Source organism: Thermobia domestica, chromosome 14 (genome assembly GCF_964235325.1).
Source record: "Thermobia domestica chromosome 14, izTheDome1.hap1.1, whole genome shotgun sequence".
NCBI classification, from domain to species: domain Eukaryota; kingdom Metazoa; phylum Arthropoda; class Insecta; order Zygentoma; family Lepismatidae; genus Thermobia; species Thermobia domestica.
The window spans coordinates 3,910,622-3,937,771 of record NC_137467.1 but is presented as its reverse complement, the minus strand read 5'-3'; the positions used below and the strand labels follow the sequence as shown (position 1 = coordinate 3,937,771).

The following is a 27,150-nucleotide window of genomic DNA, read 5'->3' as shown; positions in this document are numbered from 1 at the left end:
ATGCATTAACTACGGGGGAGAAGGGGGAAACAGTTACTGTAATGGGATGTATGAGTGCTTCAGGGGCTTACGTTCCGCCCTTTATCATTTTTAAGGGTGTTCGCATGAGAGAAGAATTTCAGGATGGGCTACCACCAGGCTCCGCAGTTGCCATGACTGATTCAGGATGCATGACAGAGGAAGCATTTATGCTCTGGTTACAACATTTTCAGCACCACAAGCCTCAAGAAAGAGTTCTGCTGTTATTAGATGGTCACACAACACACTACAATAACATTGAAGCAATTCAATTCTGTGAAGATAATCAAATAGCTCTATTGTGCCTTCCAAGCCATACTACACACTGGCTACAACCCCTTGACAGAGCAATATATCGGCCATTAAAGCACTATTGGAATGAACAGTGTTCAGCTTTCATTCGGCAGAATAGAGGAAGGAAGATAAGTAAATTTGTTTTTGGATCTCTTTTTGCTGCAGCGTGGGGTAAAGCTGCTACTGTGGGTTCAGAAGTGAACGGTTTCCGCACATGTGGAATTTATCCATTAAACCCTGATGCCATACCAATTAGTGCGTTCCAGGTGGATACAACCCCAGGCGACACTTCGGCAAAACCTTCAACCAGTACTTGCGAACAATTTGAAGGAACACAAGGAACTGCTTCACGAAGTGAACGAATTGCTGCAGCAGAAGTGCATAGTAGTGATAAAAGTAGGGATCAAACTACGTCATTTCAAGATATCATGCCTGTTCCTACCCGTCAAGAGGCTACACGCACTAGAACTACCAGAAGTGCAACATGTCTAACAACCCCGCAACATATCGAAATTCTCAACAAGAAGAAACGAAAGATTACCAGTCCATCATGTGTCAAAAACAAGAAACTTAAACGTAATGTGCGTGCAAAGGAAACTGTAGGAATTGTTTGCAACCGAAATGAGTCACTCGAACCTCACACACGTCAGACGGCAGATCCCAACAATTATTGTGCTGCCTGTAACGGGTATTACTATGCAAGTGAAGCAACCAACATGGGTGATTGGGTTAAGTGTATGAATTGCTTCAAGTGATATCATGAAAAAGTGCGCCAGAAAAAACGTAAGAAACAATGTATTAGTAACTTGAGACAAGTGTTAAAATCACTTCCATAAATCATTTTTGATGTCCAAAGGAAAAAACTAATGTGACTTGTTTTTCAAGTGCAGTATGTTAGAACCTTTACTAGGCTATGTAGGCATATATTTAGACTATATAAGGTATGTTTAATCTACACACAGTGAATGTTGTACAGGTGTGTCCATAATTATTGCAGTACTCACAAATATTTTGAATGCAAACATTTAGATATGCTACTTTTTTTTAATGTGTAGGACATACTGTGTGTTAATGTTTTGGATTAGGTATTAAGAACAATGTCCATAATACTGCCTAGACTACTACTTGCTCAAGGCGTAGATATTGTATAGCAATAGTACATTAGTATTGTTAACATTTATTTCTACTCATATGTATATGAATCTATCAATAAACCAGAGAAGAGTTCCAAACATATTTCGTAACGCAGGTGTGCGCAAATTTTCCCTATATGTGCTTTTTACCCCGATATTGGGGCAATATGCACGTTTTGCAAGGGTCACTTTTATCTCCAATATTTTCTCTATTAAGCTGAATTGACAAACATATTTTATATCCGTAGGTAGCAGAAAGATGTAAGTATATTGCCCTAAGTTTTCGAGTTTCTTGGCCTGATAGTTACAATTTTAGGAGGCCTAATGTAAAAAACTGCGCATATTACCCCAAATTACTCTATATATATATATATATATATATATATCAGGGTGTTTCAGATAAAACGTCCAGTGCTTATAAATCCGAAATGGCTGAGAATAAAAAGATGAAACAAAAACTGAGATAGGAAAATGTCATAGGGCGCATCACATGGTGTTGTCGTGGTGACCCACAGGGCCCTCCTTCAAGGAGGCCCAGGGGCCAACTTCAAATTTTCAAATGGGAACATGTATTGAATCATACCTCGTTCAATAGTCCTTGAAATACGAAAGAACTTTTGTATGAAACAATTTTCGATTTGGGGCACCGTTTTCAAAATGGCCGCAAAAAGTCCTGTATCAGTTTGAAGTTGGCACCTGGGCCCCCTTCAAGGAGTTTCCTGAGGGTCACCACAACAACACCACTTGATATGCTTTATCATCGTTTCTATCTCAGTTTTTGTTTCATCTCTCTATTCTCAGCCGTTTCTGATTTAGGCCTATAAGCACTGGACGTTTTATCTGACACAGGACCCACTTTTTGCGGCCATTTTGAAAACGGTGGCCCAAATCGAAAATTATTTCCTCCAAAAGTTATTTCGTTTTTCAAGGACTGTTGAATGAGGTATGATTCAATACATGGTCCCATTTGAAAATTTGAAGTTGGCCCCTAAGCCCCCTTGAAGGAGGGCCCTGGGGGTCACCACAACAAAACCATGTGATGCGCCCTATGATATTTTCCTATCTCAGTTTTTGTTTCATCTTTTTATTCTCAGCCGTTTCGGATTTATAAGCACTGGACGTTTTATCTGAAACACCCTGTATATATATATATATAGGGCCTGATCCAGGATTGTCTAAGGGGGTGCACCAGTAACTACCAAAATAATCAAAAACCAATGACACTGAAACTCTTCAAAGTGACATGTGACAATGTTCTTTACCCCTGACAACACTGATACATAGAACGGAGGAGAGTATTTTTAAGTGGGTTGCAAGTGTTGTGCAGGAAAAAATGTTTTTCTCTCCTTCTGGCTTCTGTTTTCTATTCTAGATGACAAATACTATATTGTTTTGTTTGGTGAATCCTTTTCCTTCAACCTTTTGAAAATCATCTTAAACTATTGCTTTCGCAAACATGATGGCAGAAAGTTTCAGAATGTGTTGGTATTTTCACTGCTAGCTTCTCATTTTAGATAGTGTATATTCACAACGAAGGGGAGGAGGGGTGCACGTCCACCTTTGCACTCCCCTAAATCCGGCTCTGTGTATATATGACCTAACACGCTCCCCCTTAAGATGTGCATTTTAATCAAAGTAAAGTGATTAAAAACACAGTTCGAGGTAGGTGACAACTGTATTCAGAAAATAGCTTCCAACGGTCCATTTTCGTATGATGTGATCACAAACAAAAGACAGTGTCGTTTCCAATATGGTGAAAATAATTTAGTTAATGGCACCCTAAAGAATAGATTAAAAAAACACTGGGGTACATGTCAGTTTATTTTTAATGAGGATTTTATATTGCAACGATCCATATATCCTAACATACTATAAGCCACATGTGCAAACAGGTGTTTCTACAATCATAAACAATTCAGACGACAGGAGGAAACTGTATCTTTCAAAGAAGAAACGAAGAGGACACGGAAAGTCACGAAGAAATCCGACAACCCCTCCACAGGCCCTCCCTCCAAAAGGACGGCTATATAAGCAACTGACGAGACCAAAAAGTTATCAGTGTCAATGCTGATCATTCACCTACAAAATCCTTCTCTCGAGGCCATCATGGGCTACGGAGATATACTGTAATATCTATCCCGGTGACTGCTACGAACTACGGAGCTTAACCTATCCCATCTGAGTTCACTGTGGACAAAGACATCCTTTCTACCCGAAAGTAACATTGTATGCTGAAGGGGAATCTACACTGAGAGCATTTTAGACTGATCAAACACTTAAATAAAACTCTCTAAAAACCTTGTATAATAGTTTAATTAAGACATTTTTATAATAAATAGGTGAAGGGTTAAATTCCCCAGTACATTGATTTGACTCTACCTACAGATCATTGCAATATAGGGTATACAGAATTTTATCTTTTTAATTTCACAGGATTGTAACATACTAAATTGGTCGGACAGATTATGAACCCCTATTCCCCTTAGGAAACGCATTTTATTTAAGTTGACATGATAAAAATCCAGTTCGAAGTAGTTGATAAGTATTGGTATGTTTCAAAATTCATTCAAAGTTTTGTGGCTCCGCGTAACGTGGTGGCTAACGCTCTCGCCTTCGGTGCGAACGGTCCCGGGATCGATTCCCGGTGGGAGCACACGGTCGAAAAAGTGTAACAGCTTTTTCAGGCCGGCCACCTTGAATGAGGTTTTTCCTGGGTTTTCCTAATTCACACCAGGAAAATGCCGGAGTGGTACCTAATTTATAGGTCCCAGGCCGCTTCCTTTCTTCCCCCATCCTTTCCCCGGATAGTGTACTCGCCGAGGGACGTCATCCCTCAAAACGTGACGGGCTAAATGGCCTTAAGTGCCGACAGTCCAGAAATCTAAATCCTCATTCAAAGTTTTCTATATTATATTGTTATTTAGATGCTACTGTACCTTTGAACTTCTGCCCACTCATCCAATACATCTTGTGTCAAACGAAGTTTTGCTTCCCACTCCGCTATCTGTGTTTCAAACGCAGCTTTGTGTGGACTGAAGGAAATGGACTGAGTCATCACAATATGGTCATCTAACATCTGCAAAATCTCGTCTGTAACCTTCATTATATATGTCCCTGCAAAATAAAATGATGGTTGATTTATTCATATTAACAAGCATTTCCGTATTGTAAAAGCATTAGCAACTATTACTAAAAGATATTTTAAGTATATGTCACTATCCTGGTATCCGCTTAATGAAATACCACTTCACTTCTCTTATAGCGAAATTGTGTGCTTCACTATCTATATGTCAAAATGCTAGGTTTATATGTATGTGGTTAATAAAAGCGTATATGTTTGTATCGAACTCTTTTGGCAATGATATCTCAGACACCACAAGCTCTAGAAAGGTGCCGTTTTCACTGATCGATTGCAGATTTTGTGTAGATTCTTCCGTTTTAATTTAATATTTTAAAAATTGCAGTTATTTCTTTATTATTAAAATTTTAGGTGTAGACTGGAAGTATTCAAATTTTAAAAAGCAAAGGATCCTATCCTACGAGTTATACATTCCAATACCACACATTTGTATACGTAGTTAGTATAATCTCTCCGGAGTTTGTTTCATGGCTAAATGATAATGGAAAACGAAGTATAACCATTTCTTCAGTCTGAGATGAATCTTCATTGTTTGGAGTGTTTTACCCAATGAACACCATATGTCACTGACATTATAATTAATCGTGTGTGTAATGTATTTGCTTATTACATACTGCATGAAAGAAGAAAGAAAACACTGAACATACATGAATTAGAAATTCTAACCGGAAGTAGGCTCAAATCTTGCAAACAGTGCGATATTGAAAAAATATTCGAAAAAATCTCTCCTTTATGGTACTCCTTCCCAATTTTTATGAAGATGTATTTGACTTGTGTATGTAAAGGGACATGTACAGATGTTGTGAAGAATGAAAAGGAGATTAATGCTCATATGTGAATGATGTGTTGTGTAGAGATCGCAGGTTCAGCTAGTGAATTAACAAAAATACAGAGTAGACAGTTTTTCTTTTCCTTTTCCTTTTTCTTGTCTTTCTTTCATTTTTTCTTTTTTTTTCTTTTTTTTTTTTTTTTGAACTGGTTCCTTTTAATCCATTTCAAACAAAGATTTTATCCTTAGGACAGAATCATTTGGTCCCGTTAAGTTATATGCTTCCAATTTCATTGATTTTCCAACTTGATTCCTCTAAGCAAAGATTTAATCCTTCCTCTGGATTGAATTGATTAGTTCTGATGAATTTATTATTTCCGAGTGGGGCCGCGGGGGCTCAGTGTTAGAGCGTTCGCCTCTGGTGCTTGGGGTCCCGGATTCGATCCCAGCCCCCGCCAAGTGAACTTTGTGGTGGACAAACACAGTGTGCGTGGGTTTTCTCGGGGTTCTTCCGTTTCCTCTCACTTTCTTCATTCCACCATTTCATTCATTTCTCACAATTACCGTCTCCTTTAGCCTAACCGTCATAACCGTGGGGCGTAAAACTCAAAGATTTCATTTCATTTCATTTTATTATTTCCGAGGTGCTCTATAGTACTCCAATATGATTTCTCATTAGAGCCCAAGTGGTCAACTACTTTTATTAACTAAAAAGTTATTGCATAGTTGCTTCAGTTTGGAGTGGAAAGGAGGGCGAAATAAGTAGAAGCACACAATGACGGACTACGTTTCGAGGCATGTACAGAGAGTTTCGTTTGTTCTTGACTCCTAGCTCTTGCATGTTATATGCAAAGAAGGGACACGAAAGCGAAGAAAGAAGATTTAGATTTTCCTTGACAAGTCCAGTACATTCAAAATTATTTGTTTTTCTGTCACGTAATGTAGTCTTTCCTGAAGTAACCTTTCGTTCTATTCCTTCTATATTGTAAGGAGCCCCACATCACGACAGACGCACGTGTCAACTCAACACCTGCTATTAATCATAAACAACCTAGCAGACAAGAAGCCGACACGAAGGACACCGAGGAACGCCGAAAGAAGACGGACCTCACGGAAGGACGCGAAGAGGACAAATAAAAGGAGGACCACCGAGGGACCCAGCATCAGTCGTCCAACTGATCAAATCACCTACACCGCCATGAGGTCGCAATAGACATGGGGTACACCTAACCTTCTCGAGGTCGCACTGGACTACGGGTTCTTTCTACAACCAAGCCTCGCGAAGCTGCCTTGAGCTGAGAGGTCTATCCTTCAAGTCTCACCGGAACAGGCAGGTGCTTTGGGACTGCCTTGAGAGAAGGAGCACCGTGCAAAACACCTATTCTCCTCTTATTTGGACATTAACAAGATAGACATTATTTTGTTCTTTGTAAATCAAATTCGTTTTGTATTTATCAAATTTCATAATAAATTGGTGAAGGGGATAAATCTCGGTCCATTATTGACTCTAACAAAGTCATTACAATATCAATCCATTAATTGGGCCCACTCGACTTTTTTTGTTTCGTCCTCTGGTTCCACTAACCGAATCCACTGATTCGATCCATCAATTACATTAAGTGATCCTGTCTCTTGATTATGACCAAATCATTTCGGTTTCTTTCAGAGATTTCATGATTTCATTGCACTAAAGAATTTTCTTATCAGGAGTGAATCGTTCCGAAACTGCCTTCACTAGTACAGAGTAAGAACTAACCAACTGTGTGGCCTATGGAAACCGGAGATTCAATGCCGCGTTCACAAAAGCTCTCCACTGACTTCTATCCTTAGCTAATTGCATCCAGTTTCTACTTTGTATTCCTATCTCTGCAAGATCCATCTTAATATTGTCCTCCCATCTGCGCCTGGGTCTTGCTAATGGTCGTTTTCCGATGAGTCAGTCAAGTCTTTGAAAGCGTTTCTACTTTCTTCCATTCTAGCTACATGACCTGCCCACCTAAGCCTCCTAGACTTGACGACCCTAACAATGTTGGGTAAACCGTATAAATTATGTAGTTCCGTGTTATGAAGTTTCCACCATTCCCCATTCCCGTTCCTCTTGGGTTCGAATATTCGTCTCAGGATCCTGTTCTCAAATACTTTCAGTCTATGTTCTTCCCTCAGAGTAAGCGACCATGTTTCGGAACCATACAGAACAGCAGGCATGATTATCGTTTTATATATTTTAAGCTTCAAATTCTTCGACAGAATTCGCGACGACAAGAGATTTTGAACCGAATAGTAACACGAATTCCCTGCTTTTAGTCGACATATAATTTCTTCGTGAATATGATTTTCGTCTGTTAATATTGATCCTAAATATTTGAAACTATCCACTTTATCAAAAGTATTATTTAATATTTTAACGCATCCACAATTTGCCGCATTACGGTCCCTACGCACTTCCACGTATTTAGTTTTCTCTGCATTTACTTCTAAACTCTTGTCCCTGCAAGCGTTTAATAAGATCTCTGCATTTCTTTCTATTGTTCTCCTATCATCGTCTATTAAATTTACATCATCAGCACATACCATAACCTGATGAATACCGTTCAACTCTAGGCCCTGGTTGCTATCTTTGATTTTCCTTATGGCGTATTCCAGCAGAAAGTTAAATAATAATGGCGACAACGCATCTCCTTGTTTCAGGCCATTTTCGACGTGAAAGCTCGTGTACAAAAATTTTCCTACCCGGACTTTACTTTGGGATTCATTTAAACATATCTTAATTAATCTAATTAGCTTTCTCGGTATTCCAAGTTTTGTAAGAACGTTGTATAATGTTTATCTCCGAACCGATGTACCGGGGTATTGTATTCCCACTTTTTTCGAGTATTTGGCGAATGGTAAATATTTGGTCGATAGTTGATCGATTTCGTCTAAATCCGCACTGATAATCTCCGATAATTTCATCTGCGTATGGGGTCAATCTTGCTAATAGAATATTTGAAAGGATTTTATAGGATGTTGACAGAAGGGAAATGCCTCGATAATTGTTACAGTCAGTTTTGTCGCCTATCTTGTGAATTGGAACAATGGTTGATTCTTTCCACTCTTGTGGCAATTCTTCCTTGTTCCAAATAAGGAGAATGAGTTTGTGTATGTTGTTCCACAATGTTTCGCCTCCAGCTAAAATTAACAGCCGGAATTTCATCTACACCCGGAGATTTGTGTTTCTTTAATTTCTTTATAGCGGCTTCCATTTCTATTCGATTGGGTTCTGGAATATACGGTTCTGCGGTGTGTATCTCCTTTTCTACACGCACATTAGTTTTTGGCTGCGTGTTCAGCAAATCGTCAAAGAAATCTTTCCATCTATTTAAGATGATATCCGTATCAGTGAGAACTGTTCCGTCAGCTTTCTTTAATATATAAGCACTAGGTTGATAGCCTTTCTTAAATTCGTTGATTCCCTTATACATGTCCCGGATGTTTTTATTTTTACTATTATCTTCGAGTTTTTAATTTTAGCTTTTAAAAAATAGCGTTTCTTTGTTCTAAAAGTTTTGTAAGTTTCCCCCCTGATATCTGTAAAATTTTGTGTAGTAATTTCATTCGGATTTTGTAGCCAGTGTAATTTTGCCTGTTTTCTCTTCTCTGCTAGTTGTGTGCATTCCTGGTCGAACCATGGTTTGTTCCTACGTATTTCCGCGTGTCCCAAGTTTTCTATTGCTGAACTTTTAATGCTATCTCTAATTTCAATCCAAGTATCCTCAACACTAGTGCACTCCGAGTCTTCTAAAACCGAAAATCTATTCGAAACTTCAAGCTGGTATTCTTCTCTTACCTGGCTCTCTTCTAATAAATGATACAAAAAGCTTCAAGCATTGATCTCTTGTTTCAGCCTTAAAGCTTTTTTTCATATCTTAAAAGATCTATGTCGAGATATTGTAAATAACTCTTAGAACTTTAAAACAGTGTTAGCTTCTCTATATACTTAACACTCTGTACAAACTTTTCCTCTTTCTCTTGTGATTTGGGTAATTGGACATGATTCCTTCGTGCTCTGAGTGCCCCAATTTTGTCTACATCTTAACATTTAACTTCATATTTGATAGCTGCGTTATACATTCATAACATTTTGTGTTCTAATTTACTATAGAAATTAACTCAATAATACTTCAAAGTCCAAACTTTTATGTGTTAAGTTGCAAAATGTAAACTAATTTGTTAGCGTAGTTTGAAGTAACGGATTTCACACTATAACCTTTAACAAGTTACGTGTTATAAAGTTACATTAATCTACATTGTAGTTAGTTTGTGCCGTAACTACGACGTAACTAACTCTATGGCCTATGGAACCCGGAGGTTCAATGCCGCGTTCATAAAAGCTCCACATTGACTTCTGTCCTTAACCAACTGGATCCAGTTTCTACTTTGTAATCCTATTTCAGAGAGATCCATCTTAATACTGTCCTCCCATCTGCGCTTAGGTCTTCTTAATGGTCATTTTTCATTTGGATTTCCAGTTAAAACTTTGAAGGCGTTCCTACTTTCTTCCATCCTGGCTACCTGACCCACCCACCTAAGCTTCCTAGATTTGATGATCCTAACAATGTTTAGTAAACAGTATAAATTGTATAGTTCCTCCTTAAGAAGTTATAGTGCCATTTATGCCTCCTAAACCACGATTTTGCGTTAACATAGAAAAGATCAAACTGGCAACAGTGACTTATGACTTGGTTAAATACCTGTGAGGTAACGTAATTCTTACCTGTTTCTTTGTAAGGAACAATCTCTAACTTGATGACATCCCATTCGCCCTGCATCTTATCTAACGCAGCCTCTATTCCATATTCTTTAGTAGCATCATCAGAGATTTTGATAATGATCTCTTGGAATGGTCCTAAGCCTTTATCCAAACACATTTTGAAACTTAACGTTTCATCCGACTCCACAGGGATTCCTAAATGTTAAAAAAACACCAAATCAATAATCTTTAAAACTTAGTAACCTACTTTAAAATATACTCTCAACGTTTCACCTTAACAAAAGATGCGTATATTATTATTTAAGGTATTAAAACATTTACAAAGATTAAAGTGATAGGTGCTGAGAAAATCCTGGAACTCTGGATTTTAAAAGCTAAAAACAAAGAATATATAAGAATAAAGTAACTATATGATATAGTAATGTGCTGTCGTAAATGCTATATATTATATGTAAATATCTGTAAGTGTTTTATGTAAATGTTCAATTCCTAATATCGATCACTTGCGATATATATGCACCTTCTCAAAGAAACTGGAGTAATAGTTCCAAAGTTGAACATAATAGAAAAATAACCTAACAGAAATATAGATTGAAGTAAATGAAAACCGGTATTATACTGAACTGCTACTGAGTTAGAGATATCTGATTAGTTAGGAGTTGTTGTTTCTTTGAAATTAATAACGGCTTCCACACGAGACATAGATGCAATAAGTCTACGGAAGTGATCAGAAGATGTTCAATACTCTTATTATTCGATGCATAATACTTCCTGACTTTTCGAATTGTGTTTTAGAAATTTTAATACTGTCTTTTGTTTTACCAGTTGCACATGGTTATCAAAATAATAGAAAGAACCGAAGTTGGAAACACGTCAAGTGCTTGTGTTGGAAACGGTCAGGCTGCAATCGTAGCTGCGTGTCTGTAGGTTGTAGTGTGATAGGTAAAACTAAGGACTACTTTAGGAGCAGTAGAATTACAGTGTGCTGTGAACTGAGCAAATGATAATAGTCTAAAATGGGCGACATCTCTGATTTCCAAAGAGGATAAATCTTTCCCGCTTTTGTGCTGCAAGCGTGATGAAAGCAGCAAGTGTGTTGAGTGTGTCACGATGGACAATGACAGGATTCGACGAGCATTAAAGCTATTCGTCACCTACAGCTGAAACGCGAGTGCATTGAAAATGACAAAGAAACCTAAGTAGGACCTCCAACAGTTTATGTCGACAATCACATTCCTCCGTGAGTTGACCTGGACATGCGGGATCAGGTTGCTCGGGAGAAACTACTGATAAGGGACCATATTTCCTTAGTATTACTCTAGTGATAGCGCTAATACGCAGTAAGAACCGCTGATGCCTTGAAACGCATGGTATTTTCAGATGAGTCATCGTTCATGAGTCATGTTTGTGTGTAACGGACATAAAACAAAAGTGTATGATCAGCAGTGTCACTGATCAATCACAAAATATCGTGGCGGCGGCTCGTGTTGCTGTGGGCCGCAATATCCTGGTCTTTAGTTGGTCCTACGCTCACGCTTATTAGTCCGTGACCATGTTGCTATTTCAGGGGTCCATATGTATTCTATTTTACAGATATTTTCGAGCAATGATGCTTTATTTCAGGATGATAATGTGCCCATTCGAACATCTGGAGCTGTTGTGATGTAGTTTGAAGACCACCGAAACGAAATTGAACACCTTTCCGAACGAAATTGAACGAAATTGAAATTGAATCTGCAAACTTTAACATAACTGAGCATAAATGGTACATTTTTTAGACATGAATCAGTCACAAATTTCCTCCTTCACTTTTATCCATCAAATTGAGTAACGCACTGCACGCAGAATTATATAATATTCCACTTGTAACCATTAACGATCTTTATGACTCCATTGCACATCACATCAAAGCTATTCAAAGGGCCAACACCATACTAATTTTGTACGGTGCACTTTTCTCAGGCACACTACAGTGCACTGGGATATGTCTAGTTGACGTGACAATAGTCGTGTGGTAGTGGATAGATCCTTCCCACTGGCGTCTCTTATGACTTCACATTCTGTTATCCTGTGGTGACTGGACCTTGGCTGATATTCGACATAACCTGCATGAAATTTCTGAAACCAACAAGTTGTTGTGCTGAAGCTGACTTTACTGTCTCCTTTCACATGACAAATGTTTTGAGTTGCTGCCGCAGCGTTGTGCTCGAGTTCAAAGTAATAGAGTCCGCAAGAATAATATATACCCTCTTTGTCATCCCGTATCAGGATACTGGCACTGACAATTGTTCTGAAATTTAAGTATGTTGTAGTATGTTTTTTCGCCCAACAGATGTCGCCATTGTCAATTGTTTTCAGTTAAAATTATGTTGTAGTGAGGATTTTTGGTCAACAGATGTCGGTACTGTCAGCACGGTTAGTAAGATAAGAAAATGGCAGGAGCACGCTTGACGTTTGAACAGTGTAAGTATGTTTTGAAGTGTTTTATCAGGTTTGGGAATGCCATCGAAGTGCAGCGTCAGTGGAGAGGGAAGTTTGGTACTGAACCACCAACCCGCCTAACAATCAAACGCATTGTTGACAAGTTTGAAGCGCATGGAACGACGAGCCGTCGCTGCACCTAGAGCGGCCAATTTATCATTGGAGACCGATGCACATGCCTCTGTAATCTTCTGGCAAAGTTTCTCGAGAGTCCCAAACAATGACCAACATTTTGAACATCTAATGTAAACATATACTTGAAGCTTGGTAACACGGGTTTAAACAATTATTATTGTAATTAAAATGTGTGATTACATTAATTCAAATGTAATTAAGAAACGTGATATATAGTTTTTTTCTTAAACAGTGTATACATTTTTCTGGCGGACTCTATTAGCAATTTAGGTATCAGACGTAATTAAGCACTCATCGTCACTCCCACTACATAAATACCGACTGATGATACGGATGGAGTAGCGATCTCCGTGCTAAAGAACGCGCTTACCACATGAACTGTTGGGCAAGTTTGAGTTTATACTTCGTGTCGATCGCAGCTTGTACAGGCGCCTGCTGTTTGGGTTATGAAGATACTGCAAATTGTTGACATATTAAGTAATGTAACCCTTCCTAATATGAGAAATGTGATTGCACCATGAGACCAGTGGTTCTCAACCCTTTTTGACTGACAACACACTTGCTGTAGACCTAGGACATCGCTCGGTATATTAAAAATATATAAATTATACATCCTTGGAATACGCAGAGCTTCTTTGTTTTAGGACATGCATGATTTATGTATATCTTAATATAGTAAACGTTTCTTTTCCCATAATATCAAGGGGGTTAAAATCCAGAAACTATCCTTGTGGGGTACGCCACTGACAATACTCTAAAACTATAAATTTCTAAAAAGTAGTAACACTATATAATACTGACCATTGTTACTACCGTTGGAGGCGCTGACTGTTACAGTTTGTCTCTAAATTGATTCTGAACTAATTAGCTCATTAAATTCCCAAATTTGAAACACACTTTATGGGAAAAAGCGACACAACGGTTGAGAACCACTGCCCTGAACAATAGTTAATTGCCTGGCGGATAGATACAGCAGGAGCAGAGGCCAGAGACTCGTGATAATTGTTTGCATTGAAAAGCATATCTATTAAAATACTAACTCATACTATCTATATAACTCTGAAATTCACTTTACATCGGACAGTTATTGAAATATTATATAATTCAATAGTTCGAAGCAAATTAGAGTATGCGTCAATAGTATGGTTACCAAGTTGTAAGTCACAAAAAACTGAAATTGAAGCAATGCAAAAGAAATTTTTAAGCTAATTATATTTCAAAAAATATTTTCTTTCATCATATCAGAGGAAAATCTCGTACACGTGGTTATTAAAGGAATTTCACAATGTCACATTAACAAACAGAAGGATTGTAGCCCAGCAAATGTTCCTATATAAAATTATCAATGGATTAATTAATGAGAGTGCGTTTTTGGAAGGAATCTGCTTTAACGCTACCACATGTAAATTAAGAAATAGGAATGTTTTTGGTAAATAAAATACGTAAAAACAGAGGGATATGAAAATTCGCCATAATTTGCAATGTGTGAAGTATACAACAAATTAGTAAAAATATGTGATCTAGATTTTAGTTTTAAAATGAAAAATTATTGTGATTTGGTGGAAACTTATGTAAATTTGGAGTATATTTAAATCCCTGTCTGTAAATTGCATGTTTGTATTTTTGTATTTTTTCTTTTAGTGTACGGTAGTTAGTTTAGGGTTTCATTTATTTAGTGTTTGTTTTAAATTAACAATGTAGATGTAATGTTCTATGTAAGACTCCTGTAATTGGGATTCTCCTGTTGGAGCCAGCAGATTTAAAGAAAGAAAGAAAGAAAGAAAGATAGGAAAAGATCTTTCCACGTTTATACTACTATATTAAAGATCGTTTACCTGATGTATGAAAAGCGTAAAACGAGAAGGTGTAGGTTGGAACTAAATGGTTTTATCTTTTAAACTAGATACGCACCTGTTTCTTCCGATATTTGTTCCCAGTGTCGATCTCGTAATCCTTTGTTGAGAAAAGCTGTGATCAGCGGGATCAGAGGCTTAAAATCTTCTATTTCTTTCTTGATTTTCAACGCCACTTTTTGCACAGCTGAAAATCAAACAAATTGACTATCTTTAATGTCAGAAGAGAACACATTTCCTTTATATAATACTCAATATCAACAAAATAATATATGAGGGTGTATCTGTGTGTGTGTTATTCGAGTTTTACGTTAAAAGCAGTCACTTGAGGCCGCTATTCTTTTACACATATAGATTTTCACCAGATTTAATCGCGTACGAAGACGTTTCATCCTTTTTCCACTTGAAGGGAGGATTGGGAAATCAAAAGCTTTATCTGATTGTTTCTAAGAGCGCCTTTCCTATATGTGACCAAATTGACATCGTTGCTATTCTGGTTTACATAACATCAAAGGATAAATATCCAGGATATAGAACGGTCGTGGGAAAATTCTTTAAGGACATTCTTTTTCTCTCTTTTTATCCGAGTTCTGAACTAAGACCCGTCAACGAGAGGCACTCGCGGATAGTATGGGGATAAAATTATTTTTGAAAAGTCCAAATTTCTTTTGTTTTAAAACGATGAAACGAATAATGTCAGTTTCTTATTATTTAATATAGTCTGTGATACATCATGTCTTTCTTCGAGCCAAAAGCAACATTAAAACTTGGCGAGTATAACTACACTTCAGGTTTCGAAGTTAATGCTACTATTCAATTAAGTGACAACTTAACCCTTTAAAGCCTGATTTTTTTTAAAGGAAGTGAAAGTATCTTTTCTTACAAATCATTCTGGCTTTAGGTATAAGAAAACAATTGATCGTGATAAAAAGGGAAACACCTATAACTTATTACTGAAATCCAAAGAAATTATTTCCCTACCATCGAATGAATGCAGACGACCGGTTTTGTATTTAAAACGAAAACATCAGTGTTACCAACCGGTTAACTCGTAATTAATCTATTATAGTCCTTATTGTCATACGAACTCCCTCTCGTGGTTACGGGGTTAGAGTACAGTCTTTTCGTGGGAGATCCAAGTTCAATTCCCCGCGGGAGCTCATGTTGTTCGGACCCCACGTTAGTCTGTAGGTCCACATCTCATGTAGCCTCGTTTCCTGAAAGAGACGCTAAACTCAAAATCTAACTGTCCTGTTAAAAGAAACACAGTTTCAAAAATTATGGGTCCTAACTTATGAAGATGATGGCTGTTAATTTTAAATATGTAACTTCAGTATTGGTTTAATGTAGAAGTTAAAAAAAAAAAAAGCCAACCATTCTTTTGCAACCGTGTGTACGGCACTTTTAATACTTTAACTTGAAATAAAGATTTATTTTATTTATTTATTGTATATTGAACACAACAGGTGTACACCCCTTAACAGTGTTCAGGAATATACATAAATGATTGCATCACATAATACAAAGGGTGTTCAAAAAGTTTTGCACAGTGGTCTCTATTTTTTTTATTTGTTGCAGGAGGAGAATGATTTTTTTTGAACATACTTGGAACATTTAGCTATAAGTTGGTATATAAAAGTATTTTCTTTTATTTACAGGTGAGCCAAAATGGACCATGAAGTAGATGTCATTTTGCGACAACGGTCGGTGATGGAGTTCCTCTTCAAGACCGGTGATCACTCTGCCACATCGATTCACAGGAAGTTGCTCCCTGTTTATGGGGAGGACACATTAAATTGCAGCAGTATCCAGCGGTGGTTGCAGAGATTTAAAGAAGGTGATTTCTCTCTACTGGACAATCCACAACGCGGTAGACTATCGACGGTAGTGAGTGATGTGAATAAGGAGACCATTAATCAAATCATCCAAGGACAAGCTCCACAATTAACAAGGACCGTTACTGTTTGTCATTGGACAAGCTGCGACGTGCCATCAATACCCACAGACCACAGCTTCACGGTAAGCTCATCAGACTACACCATGACAATTAGGGATTTGCACGAGACGAGTCGAGACAGGATTTTCCTGACAAAATTCGAGTAGAGACACGGCTCTTCCAATAGAGAAATATACATTTTTCGAGTAAATACATCAATTTTACAGCACATTTTTGAGACGAGACAGCCACAAATCTTGTCTCGTGCGCAACCCTTATGACAATGCCAAACCCCATACAGCCTTTGTGACGCAGGAGAAAATCACGAAAATGGGTTGGAAAATTGTTCCTCATCCTCCCTCATTCCGGACTTGGCTCCGTCTGATTTTTTCCTCTTTGGTCGTCTGAAGGCCCACCTGCGCGTTAAAACATTTGATAGTGAGAAAGACCTTATTTCCTGTGTCAAGCGATAGTGTAAAAGTCAATTCCCAGAATTTTACCAAAGTGTATTTACATCATGCAAAGAACGTTGAACCAGATGCGTCACAGCTGATGGAGGCAACATTGAGTAGGCTCAGTGTATAGCTAAATGTTCCAAGTATGTTCACAAAAAAAAAAATCATTCTCCTCCTGCAACAAACAAAAAAAAAATAAGAGACCACTGTGCAAAACTTTTTGAACACATTTTGTATTTGTTCTACATGCTAAAGTATGTATTTTTATATGTATCTACATCAAATATATCTTTGTAAGTCATTTTATTTGAATACTATTATATATTGTGCACATTCTCCTAATAGGCGTTGTACTTACTCCATTAGTAAGCTGTGGTAGTTCATGAAATGTACACCACAATTTTTGAAATACACCGTACAATTTACCTTTTATTGAATTCCATCTGTGGTTAATAATACAGGGGGTTCAGAGAGAGTTACATAACATGTTTGATAAATAAGGCGGTACAATTTCTCTCCTTATAAATAAAAGTAATGAATTTATTACATACTTAAAGAATTCTGCTTAGACTTATAATAAAATACGCTCATTCTTTTTTATTTTTCTTCCAACTCTACCAAAGAGCTGGATTTTGAAATGATTCAAAAAATAAAGTTGATTTTTTTTATTTATTTAGATAATACTATCAAAACACTACAAGCATACAAAATTTGAAGTTTTTGTTCCCATTCCAATAATCTAAAGCACGAGATTTAGATTGTCCCCGCAAAACATTCAAGGGGACATTAAATCTCGTTTAAGTAACTACAAACTAACTCTATGGCCTATGGAACCCGAAGGTTCAATGCCGCATTCACAAAAGCTCTCCACTGACTTCTATCCTTAGCAAACTGGATCCAGTTTCTACTTTGTATTCCTATTTCTGCGAGATCCATCTTAATATTGTGCTCCCATCTGCGCCTACGTCTAACTAATTGTCGCTTTCCGATTGGTCTTCCAGTCAAGACTTTGAAAGCGTTTCTGCTTTCTTCCATCCTGGTTACATAATCTGCCCATTGGAGCCTCCTAGATTTGATGACCCTAACAAGCAGGGGCTCCCGAAGACAATTTTAGAGGGGGGCCATCTCCATGTTTGCTATATTGCGTCTGGTATTTAATACACGTAGTTTGCTATATTACGTATATTGACAGGGGTAAACCGAAGCTAGGGGTAAACCGTGAGCTTGGGGTGAGCTAGGGGTAAACCGTATAAATTATGTAATTTCTCGTTATGAAGTATCCACACAGCAAAAAAATGAGGTGTTGAAATAACACAAAATGACAACCACTTTAGGGTGTTATTTGTGTGTCAATTCAACACCAACCACATCGCCTTAGAGCATATCAGAAATACCTCGTTACTGGCTGTAAGTATTTGCATTGTTTTTTATTGTTTGGTATGAATAAAGCTTTGCGAAAAAATATCTTGTTTTCTGTAATCTGTCACAATAATATTGTTGTAAACCTGTGAATCATCTGACAACAGTTACACAGCTGTGCTTCCATCTGTTTTCTTTATTTGTTATTCTTGTGTCTTAGCATATATGAACATCAGATGGCAGAACTGTTGCCTATGTAACTGCTGTCAGACGATTCACAGGTTTACAACAATATTATTGTGACAGATTACAGAAAACATAGAATATTATTCGTTACTTGGCAGAAGTGCCAAAGATATTTCGCAAAGTTTTGCTCATATTAAACAATAAATATCAATGCAAATTCTCTCAGATAGTAACGAGTTTTTTCTGATATGCTCGATAGGCGATGTGCTTGATGCTGGGAACTGGCCACCTGGAATCTCTAACCAGGTAAAAAAATAGGGTATCCGTAGCTGGCGGAGAAAAATAATCAAGTCACTTAGGTATTCATCCCCATTGGTTTATTTTAGTCGCGATCTTCGTACATACGGTTGGATTACTTGCCTCTTTGAGGCTGAGGAAACAACCGTCGAATTATATTTAATACCTCCACGGAGGTTAACGCACCACGTTGATATTATCTGTTGACGACCTTGCAATTTCTATTGGCTAAACGATTTCTTAAGTTACTCTCCTCTTCGGAGGGTAGCTTATACATTTGACATCTCAGCTTCACTCGTCATCTGAACTCCTATGATGGCTACGTCCAAGCCAGTCATCTCGAAAAAGAAGACCAAAATCCCAACGAAGATAGTCAGCCGATCTCAATACCGGCCTGAGGACTTCCTTGTTCCGCTGGGGCGGCCCTCCACCTCCGGCACTACTGCCAAGTCAGGATCATCCTCGACTAACCGGTCGACGACAGACGTTCCATCCCTTGCTCCACCGCAGGACGACAATGCCATGGACTTTACCCTGTTTACTACACCCAAGCGACGTCGCTCGTCCTTGGAGTCCACACTGAGCCAACAACATTCATCAGACTTCCCTGCTTTACCGATGAGTAACCGATTTGAGCCTCTATCTACTCTCACAGCTGACGAGTCTCCTGTGATAGAGCCACGGCCCAAAAGCACCAAAGAGATTAAACCACCTCCTATTTACATTTACGGCATCAAAAACACTTACAACTTTACCAAAAGCCTTTCCAAGACCCTCAGAGAATCACCTCAGGTTCGGCATAACAAAGAACGTATTGTGATTCAGGTATCTTCTAGGGACGATTTCACAACTATCAAAAACTACTGCGAACAGACGAAAACTGAATACGCTACTGGAATCGCCAAAAGTGACCGACCCGTAAAGGTTGTCGTTCGCAAATTACCCATCGATATCGACGTCGCTGATCTTCAGTCTGCACTATTCACTTTAGGTTTTAAGCCGCTCACGATTCATCAAATGTCTCGTCGGGGCCCCACTGGTGGAGATAGAGTCCTCATGCCACTTTTTCTCATCTCCCTCGAGAAAACTCCAAATATACAGGAGATCTACAACATATCAGGATTACTTCATTATAAAGTTTCATTTGAGCCTTATCGGCCGCCGAGTGTTCTGCAGTGTTACCGCTGCCAACGTCTTGGTCATTCACAAGACACTTGCAAAGCTCAACCTAAGTGTGTCAAGTGTGGGCAAAGTCATTTTACGAAAGCCTGTGCCAAACCAGATGCATCTACGCCAGCAAACTGCGGAGGGGACCACCCAGCCAATTATCGCGGTTGTCCCGTCTTTCGCTCATACCCAGATGCTCTCAAGAAATCAACTCCTTCTGGCCGCAGCTCCGGTCCTACTGTATCAACTTCACTGGACAATAAGGCACCTCGCATCGACCGACCTCCACCACCAAATCAGGATGCTCCCTCTACGTCCAGCACACCAGATAGTGCATCTACACCATCCGTTAATGATTTCAATCTCCATTCACTCCTCACATACATCAAAACCTTCAACTTTGGCCGCATTATCTCTCATATCAAGAAAGGATTTACTAGATTTCGGGAAGCCACGGATCTTGCGTCCAAGGCTGCTGTCGTCATAGAGACATTTGCTGACATGATTGCTGATGGCTGCTTCTAACCAACCACTCATTCATCACACTATAACTGTTGTAACCTGGAATGCAGATGGTCTTACCGACCAGAAGAGTCTCCTAATTCGTTTTCTAGCAGAACATCAGGTCGATATCTTACTTATACAGGAAACTCACTTCACTGCCCAGGTTACACACTGGAGACTGCCCAACTACCAATTATTTCGCCTCGATCGAGTTCAAGGACGGAAAGGAGGATTACTGATTGCCCTGAAACGAAGTTTCAAGGCTAGACAACTCCTTTTACCCCAGTTACACACACTAGAAGCTCTTGCTATAGAAGTCTTCCTCCCCGGGATTCCTCTCATATTGGTCACGGGCTACCGTTCTCCAGCACATGACTTAGATCCCAATGATTTCGACGCCATCTCGACCTTGGGCCCCAAGATCATCTTGGCAGGGGACTTCAATGCAAAACATGGGGAATGGCACTCCAGACGTTCCAACGAAAACGGACGAATATTACACCGGTATCTGCACACATCTCCATTCATTGCCTATGGGCCACCTGATCCAACTCACCATCCTAAAGCAGGCGGAGAACCGGATGTGTTGGACATAGTTCTAAGCAAAGATACCATCTTAGCTACACGTCCTTACGTGATCTCAGCACTGGACTCAGATCATGATCCGGTCCTTTTCAAAATTTCGCATCGTCATATCTCCCGTCCTGCACCCGCTCATATCTCCCGAACTACGAACTGGGATGTCTATAAGCAGGAATTAAACTCTTTGCTCGACATAGCCGCTCGTCCAAATTCTCCTGCGGAAATTGATCAGGCGGTCGCCCATCTCACAACTGCTCTACGTACGGCTGACTCCCTCAGCACATCAATAATTCCTGACTCGCAGTCCGATCCACACTGTGACTCTCCATTACTTCGTCTTTATATCCATCTCAAACGCTGGGCTCGAAGTACTTGGCAGACTTCGAGAAGTGGGCACTAGACACCCACTCTACAAAACACTATGGAACACCTTAAGCCGCAAAATCAAGACAATCACTAGAAGACAAACCGAGCAGTACTGGGAGACACTTTTTCGTGGGGTCACACTTAATGACACTAAAATCTGGCAGTATTCCCGCCTTTTCCAGCGCCGAGAGACTTCTCGTCAAACTCAAATACTGCAAGGTCCGCATGGGGTCATACATGACGACCAAGGGCAAGCAGACCTATTTGCTGCATCTCTAGAGCGCCAGTTTACACCTAATGCGACTCCTGTCGTTCCTCATATTCGGCAGGACGTTCGGGCCACTATGCGCATGCTCCATTTTCAACCAATACTTCCCCTGCCTGAGGTCGTAACACCAAGGGAAGTTGAGCGTCAAATTTGTCACTTGCCCAACAAAAAAGCGCCTGGAGTTGATCAGATCCGCCCAGAACTACTGAAACATGGGACACGGAAGCTACTCCTCTATCTTGCTGCTTTATTTACAGGCATCCTTCAGGTTTGCTACTTTCCCCGTGCTTGGAAAGAAGCGAAAGTCATTCTTCTCCCTAAACCAGGTAAAAATCCGACTCTCCCAGAAAACTATAGACCAATTAGCCTATTATCTCATGTGAGCAAACTCTTCGAACGAGTGCTTCTCGCCCGACTTCAGGAGCACGTCACCACTCTAGATATACTCCCCCACCATCAATTTGGTTTTCGTGCTAACCACAGCACAACAAGCCAATTAGTGAGGGTAGTCGACCATCTGACTACCTCTTTTAATCGACGACATTATGTTGTAGGTGTATACCTTGATATCTCGAAGGCGTTTGATAAAGTGTGGTTACCAGGCCTCATTTATAAACTTCGCTTACAAGGTTTCTCTTTACCTTATCTCAAACTCCTCACTTCATACATCTTTCATCGCTTTTTCCATGTCTCTGTGGGACAGACCAAGTCTGCTCCCAAACCAATTCAAGCTGGTGTGCCTCAAGGCGCGGTTCTTTCGCCACTGCTTTACACCTTATACACCGCAGACTTACCCATTGTGCCACACTGTTTTCCTGCAACATACGCCGATGACACTGCTTTCTTCACGAACAGCAGCAATCTTCGTCTTTCCTACCACTACATGCAGCGGCAACTCAATGTCTTTCAACGTTGGGCTACCACCTGGCGCCTAAAAATCAACGCGGATAAGAGCGTTGCAGTCTGTTATAGCAAAAGACGCAGCAGAACCATCCATCGTTTATATTATGACAACATTGAAGTTCCACACCGTCTGCATGCTAAATACTTGGGAGTTATCTTAGATCGAGGCCTTACTTTTGGTCTTCATATCAGGGACATTAAATACCGAGCCCTTCGAAAATTATCTGCCCTCTATACTATTCTGCGTTGCAGTGCCTTAAGTCATGAAACAAGACTCCACGTCTTTAAAATGGTAATTTTGTCCACAATCACCTATGCATGTCCAGCATGGCAACATGCGGCACTCAGTCACTTGCGCACGGTCAAGAGTGTGCAAACCAGGGCAGCTCGTATCATAACAGGCCATGACCGATATACGCGTAATCGTCAACTTCTAGAGGACTTAAACATATATCCTATCCGGGACGTGTTACATCAACACCATACTCGTTTTTGGGCCAACCTCCCCCGCCACGTCAACCCCGCTATTGCAGCCATTGGCACAGCGCATACACACCGACGAACTTACAGGACGCCACGTTTGTAGCATAACTGTTTACCCACACTCTCCCCCTCACTGCGACAGTTGCAGCTGAAGGCCACATGACGTCGTCGTATCTCATGTTCTAACTCACCCCCCAAAGGTCTAATCATTTTCTTTTCTACAGCTGTCATCGAGTCAGGGACTTTTGTCCGATACTCGACACAAAACTACACTTTCAAGCTGAGCTGAGCTGAGCTTGATGCTGCATACTCAGATCGATACTATAATCGATCTTATCAGCTGTGGATGTACCATACGTCTGAAAGCTGTCTTTTGTACGTTTACCTTCCTATTCCTCATTCCGGGTACTCTGTCGTTCCTTCTCAAGAGAACTTTGACGTCAGACTGATCCAGCCAAGGGCGTCTGGTTCTACTGTAAAGGGAACGGGAGCTATTCAACCTAGACTACTATCCAAACGGGTAGAGATCGGTATCAGAGATCGGTACAGAGATCGGTATCATGTCCCTTGATACTTCACGGGACCTAGGGCATCATCATGGCCTACCTACGGTTCTAGCTGCCCCTTCTGCTACTGCGTCAGGAGCAAAACGAAAAGGTGCCAACAATCCGAGTACAAGTCGTGACACCAGTCCTGCTAGGTCGTTAATCGGGAAACCCTACACTGACCATCAAAAGTCACCGCCATCAAAGAAAATCCATCAAGGCGACTTGTCAGATACAGCTAGTGAATCAGGTCTTGTAATGGACCTCGAAAATTTTCCCGAATTAACAGAGACCACTCGTCCACAAACCTATCAGTTTCTACTTACCAACTTTGATCCAAAGTACTCGCAGGCACACCATCTGTACAAGCAGCTAGTTAAATACATGCCACGCGCCTACATCACTCAAATCATACCTACACGCAACGGGACTATCTTACGGACTCCCGATGCAAACTTTCAAACTACCCTGCTCAATAAACATGGATTCGAAATATTTGGGAAAGGCACTACACTGACTAGGCTCGCAGAAAAACCGCTAAAACAACGGCCCCCACCACGTAAAGAGCCTTTGCTATCAGTGGTTATCCGAGGCGTAGATACTGATATTACTGACCAAGAAGTCACTGACGAACTTACACTCGAAGGCTATACCATAACCAAATGCATTCGCATTCGAAACAACAACGGCTTAACCTATATGGTGAGAGTGCTTACACACTCTCAAGAGACCATCGACGATCTTCTGTCAAATGGGGCATACATATATCGTAAACGCCATAGAGTCGAGCCTTCTAGATCTCAGCCACCACTACCCTTACGTTGTGAGAGATGTCAAAAATATAATGCTCACTCTACTGATAAATGTCCGAACCAGCCAATCTGTGGGTACTGCTTCGGACCGCACAATACGAGACAATGTCAAAACCTTGTTCAACCTCCGACCTGTTCAACCTGTCATGAGCAACATCCTGCATTCAGTTACAAGTGCAAGCAGCGACCTCCTCCGGAACCGACCAAACCTGAAATGACTGTTCCTTTGCAGCATCACACCAAGTCCATTCCGTCTTCTATACCTACTGACAAACACCAGGCCGTCACTATTGAACAACTCCTTGCTTTCATCACACTCACACTTCAAAATATTCATCCTTTTCACCGCCCTCACATCCTACAACAACTGCAATACTCAACACGTGCAATCTTTCATATGAACTTCCATGCTACTTACAGCGGACATAAAGTATACTTTCATGTCAGTCCACTTGAAACCGAAGTCTAATTCCATCTTCCTTCTCTTACGAATCATCATGGCATTATCCTTTATATTTGTTAATATCAGTTCTCTCATCCAGCACAAACCACTCTTCGCACTTCTACTGCAAGAACACCGCACTTCAGGATTTCTTCTCAATGAGACTCGCCTTACACCTCGAAGCTCCTGCAAAATATCTGGATATTCCGTCACAAGAAAAGACAATAATATGCCAGCTAGACGTGCTAACGGCGGAGTTGCAATAGGCTTTCCGCCTTCTATACCGTGTCGTCATTACGAACTTCCACAGCACAATCTTCCAGAGTACCTAATAACAACCCTCTACTTCAAAAACTTCTATATCACGCTTGCTACAATTTACGTTCGACCTGGTCATATTATTCCGTTAGATTTCTTCCAGTATATTTCAAATAACTTCCCATATTATATCATAATGGCCGACATCAATATCCATAGCAGAACACCTCAACAGCGGCAGACTTTTCTCAACTTCCTTACAACTCACACCACTGGTACTTTTCATCAGCTACCTAAGCACACCCGGCCATCATCTCAAACCACACCTGATGTTGTAATTACTTCTACAAACTTACTATCTTCCTGTACAGTTGAAGTGCTGGATCCAATAGGAAGTGATCACTTGCCAATCAAGCTTACCATCAACCGCTCGCATCCTAGTACCTCTAACCATAAAAGTTTAACACGCAAATCTCTGAACTATAACAAAGCAGACTGGATCGGATATCGAAATTTCCTAACTGCAAAGCTTTCTAACATTCCCGAACCAACATCAGAAGACGATATGTATAACTCTATTAATCTCCTAACCAGTACAATCAATCAGGCCTCCAATAACTTCATTCCTACATCCAGTTCAAATCCATACAGTCCCAAATTACCTCCGCACTACCTTCCGCTCATACGTAGATCTCGTCAGTTCTACCGAGACTACGAGCGTACGGGAAACCGAGAATCATTAGTTCACCACCGATACATGCAACGCATCGTCATCAATTACATCACAACATATAAACATCGGCAGTGGGTTAAAACTTGTAATACGCTAGCTGATACTTCTCATCCAACGCAGTACTGGAAAAGGTTCAATCAACTCAGCGGCAAACGTAGTATCACCACATATCCTATTCTTCTTCATAATCAACCGCTTCAAACTGATACCGACAAGGCAAATGCTTTCGCTACTTATCTGCAGGATATATTTACACCGCCTTTAACACATCCTAATCCTCGACATCCCGTCGATCGAATTGATTTTCAATCTCCACACCTCCAGCCTGCACTCAGCCACACATTGGGTCATACCCAAGAACTTACAACACCTATCACAGTCGATAACATTCTAACTGTCACCAAACGAAAACGCAACAGTGCACCTGGCATGGACAATATCTTTTACCGGCATATTAAAGAGGCCCCTTATTGTGTCCTTCATTTCCTGGCTATACTCTTCACATTCATACTCCGCACAGGTTTCTTTCCTATCACATGGAAAATGTCCAAAACTTTAATGTTTCCGAAACCTAACAAACCTACCAATCTTGTTTCTTCCTACCGCCCCATACAGTTAACCAGTACACTCAGCAAAATCTTCGAACGAATTCTAGTTACTCGCCTTCACACTTACTACACAGATCATCGCCTGTTACCTCTTTACCAAGCCGGATTCTGCCCTCAATTCAGCACAAATGATCAGCTACTTCGTCTTGTCAATCATATTTACAATCAATTTCTCTCCACGAAACCTTCTTGTCTGGTTCTCTTCGACTTAGAGAAAGCCTTTGATACTGTTTGGCACCACGGCCTGGTCTACAAACTTACTAAATATAATCTGCCTCTCACCTACATACGATTTATATTCAATTTTATCACTGGACGCATAGCCTACATCTCCATTAACAATTCATTATCTCATCCAGTATTTTTACATTCAGGCGTTCCACAGGGATCTGCTTTGTCTCCGCTTCTTTATCTTCTCTATGCGGCAGATATTCCACCTCTTCCAGCAACTGTCAGCACTTTTCAATACGCGGATGACACTGCATTTCTGGCACTTGGCAAAACCATACAGCACATCAACAAACATCTTCAGGAAGCTATCGATCTATTCACCTCCTGGTGTTCCAAATGGCGACTTAAAATCAACGCCGACAAAACTCAAGCAATTGTCTTTGTGCCTCCTGGCAAACGCACTAGGGTTCACCGCAACCCAACTTTGCTGAATGTTTCCGTTC

The 27,150-nt window shown here is 40.0% G+C and overlaps 1 protein-coding gene across 1 annotated transcript in view; it reads right to left on the bottom strand.

Annotated features, from left to right (window-relative positions):
* LOC145670651 (dynein axonemal heavy chain 1-like) overlaps positions 1-27,150 on the bottom strand; it is a gene marked incomplete at its 3' end in the record, with an annotated part of 1,762,390 nt that overhangs the window by 1,576,110 nt on the left and 159,130 nt on the right. Inside the window, 3 exon segments of the mRNA XM_081739441.1 lie at positions 4,382-4,559; positions 10,107-10,298; positions 14,631-14,759. Coding sequence (XP_081595567.1) covers positions 4,382-4,559; positions 10,107-10,298; positions 14,631-14,759 — 499 coding nt within the window.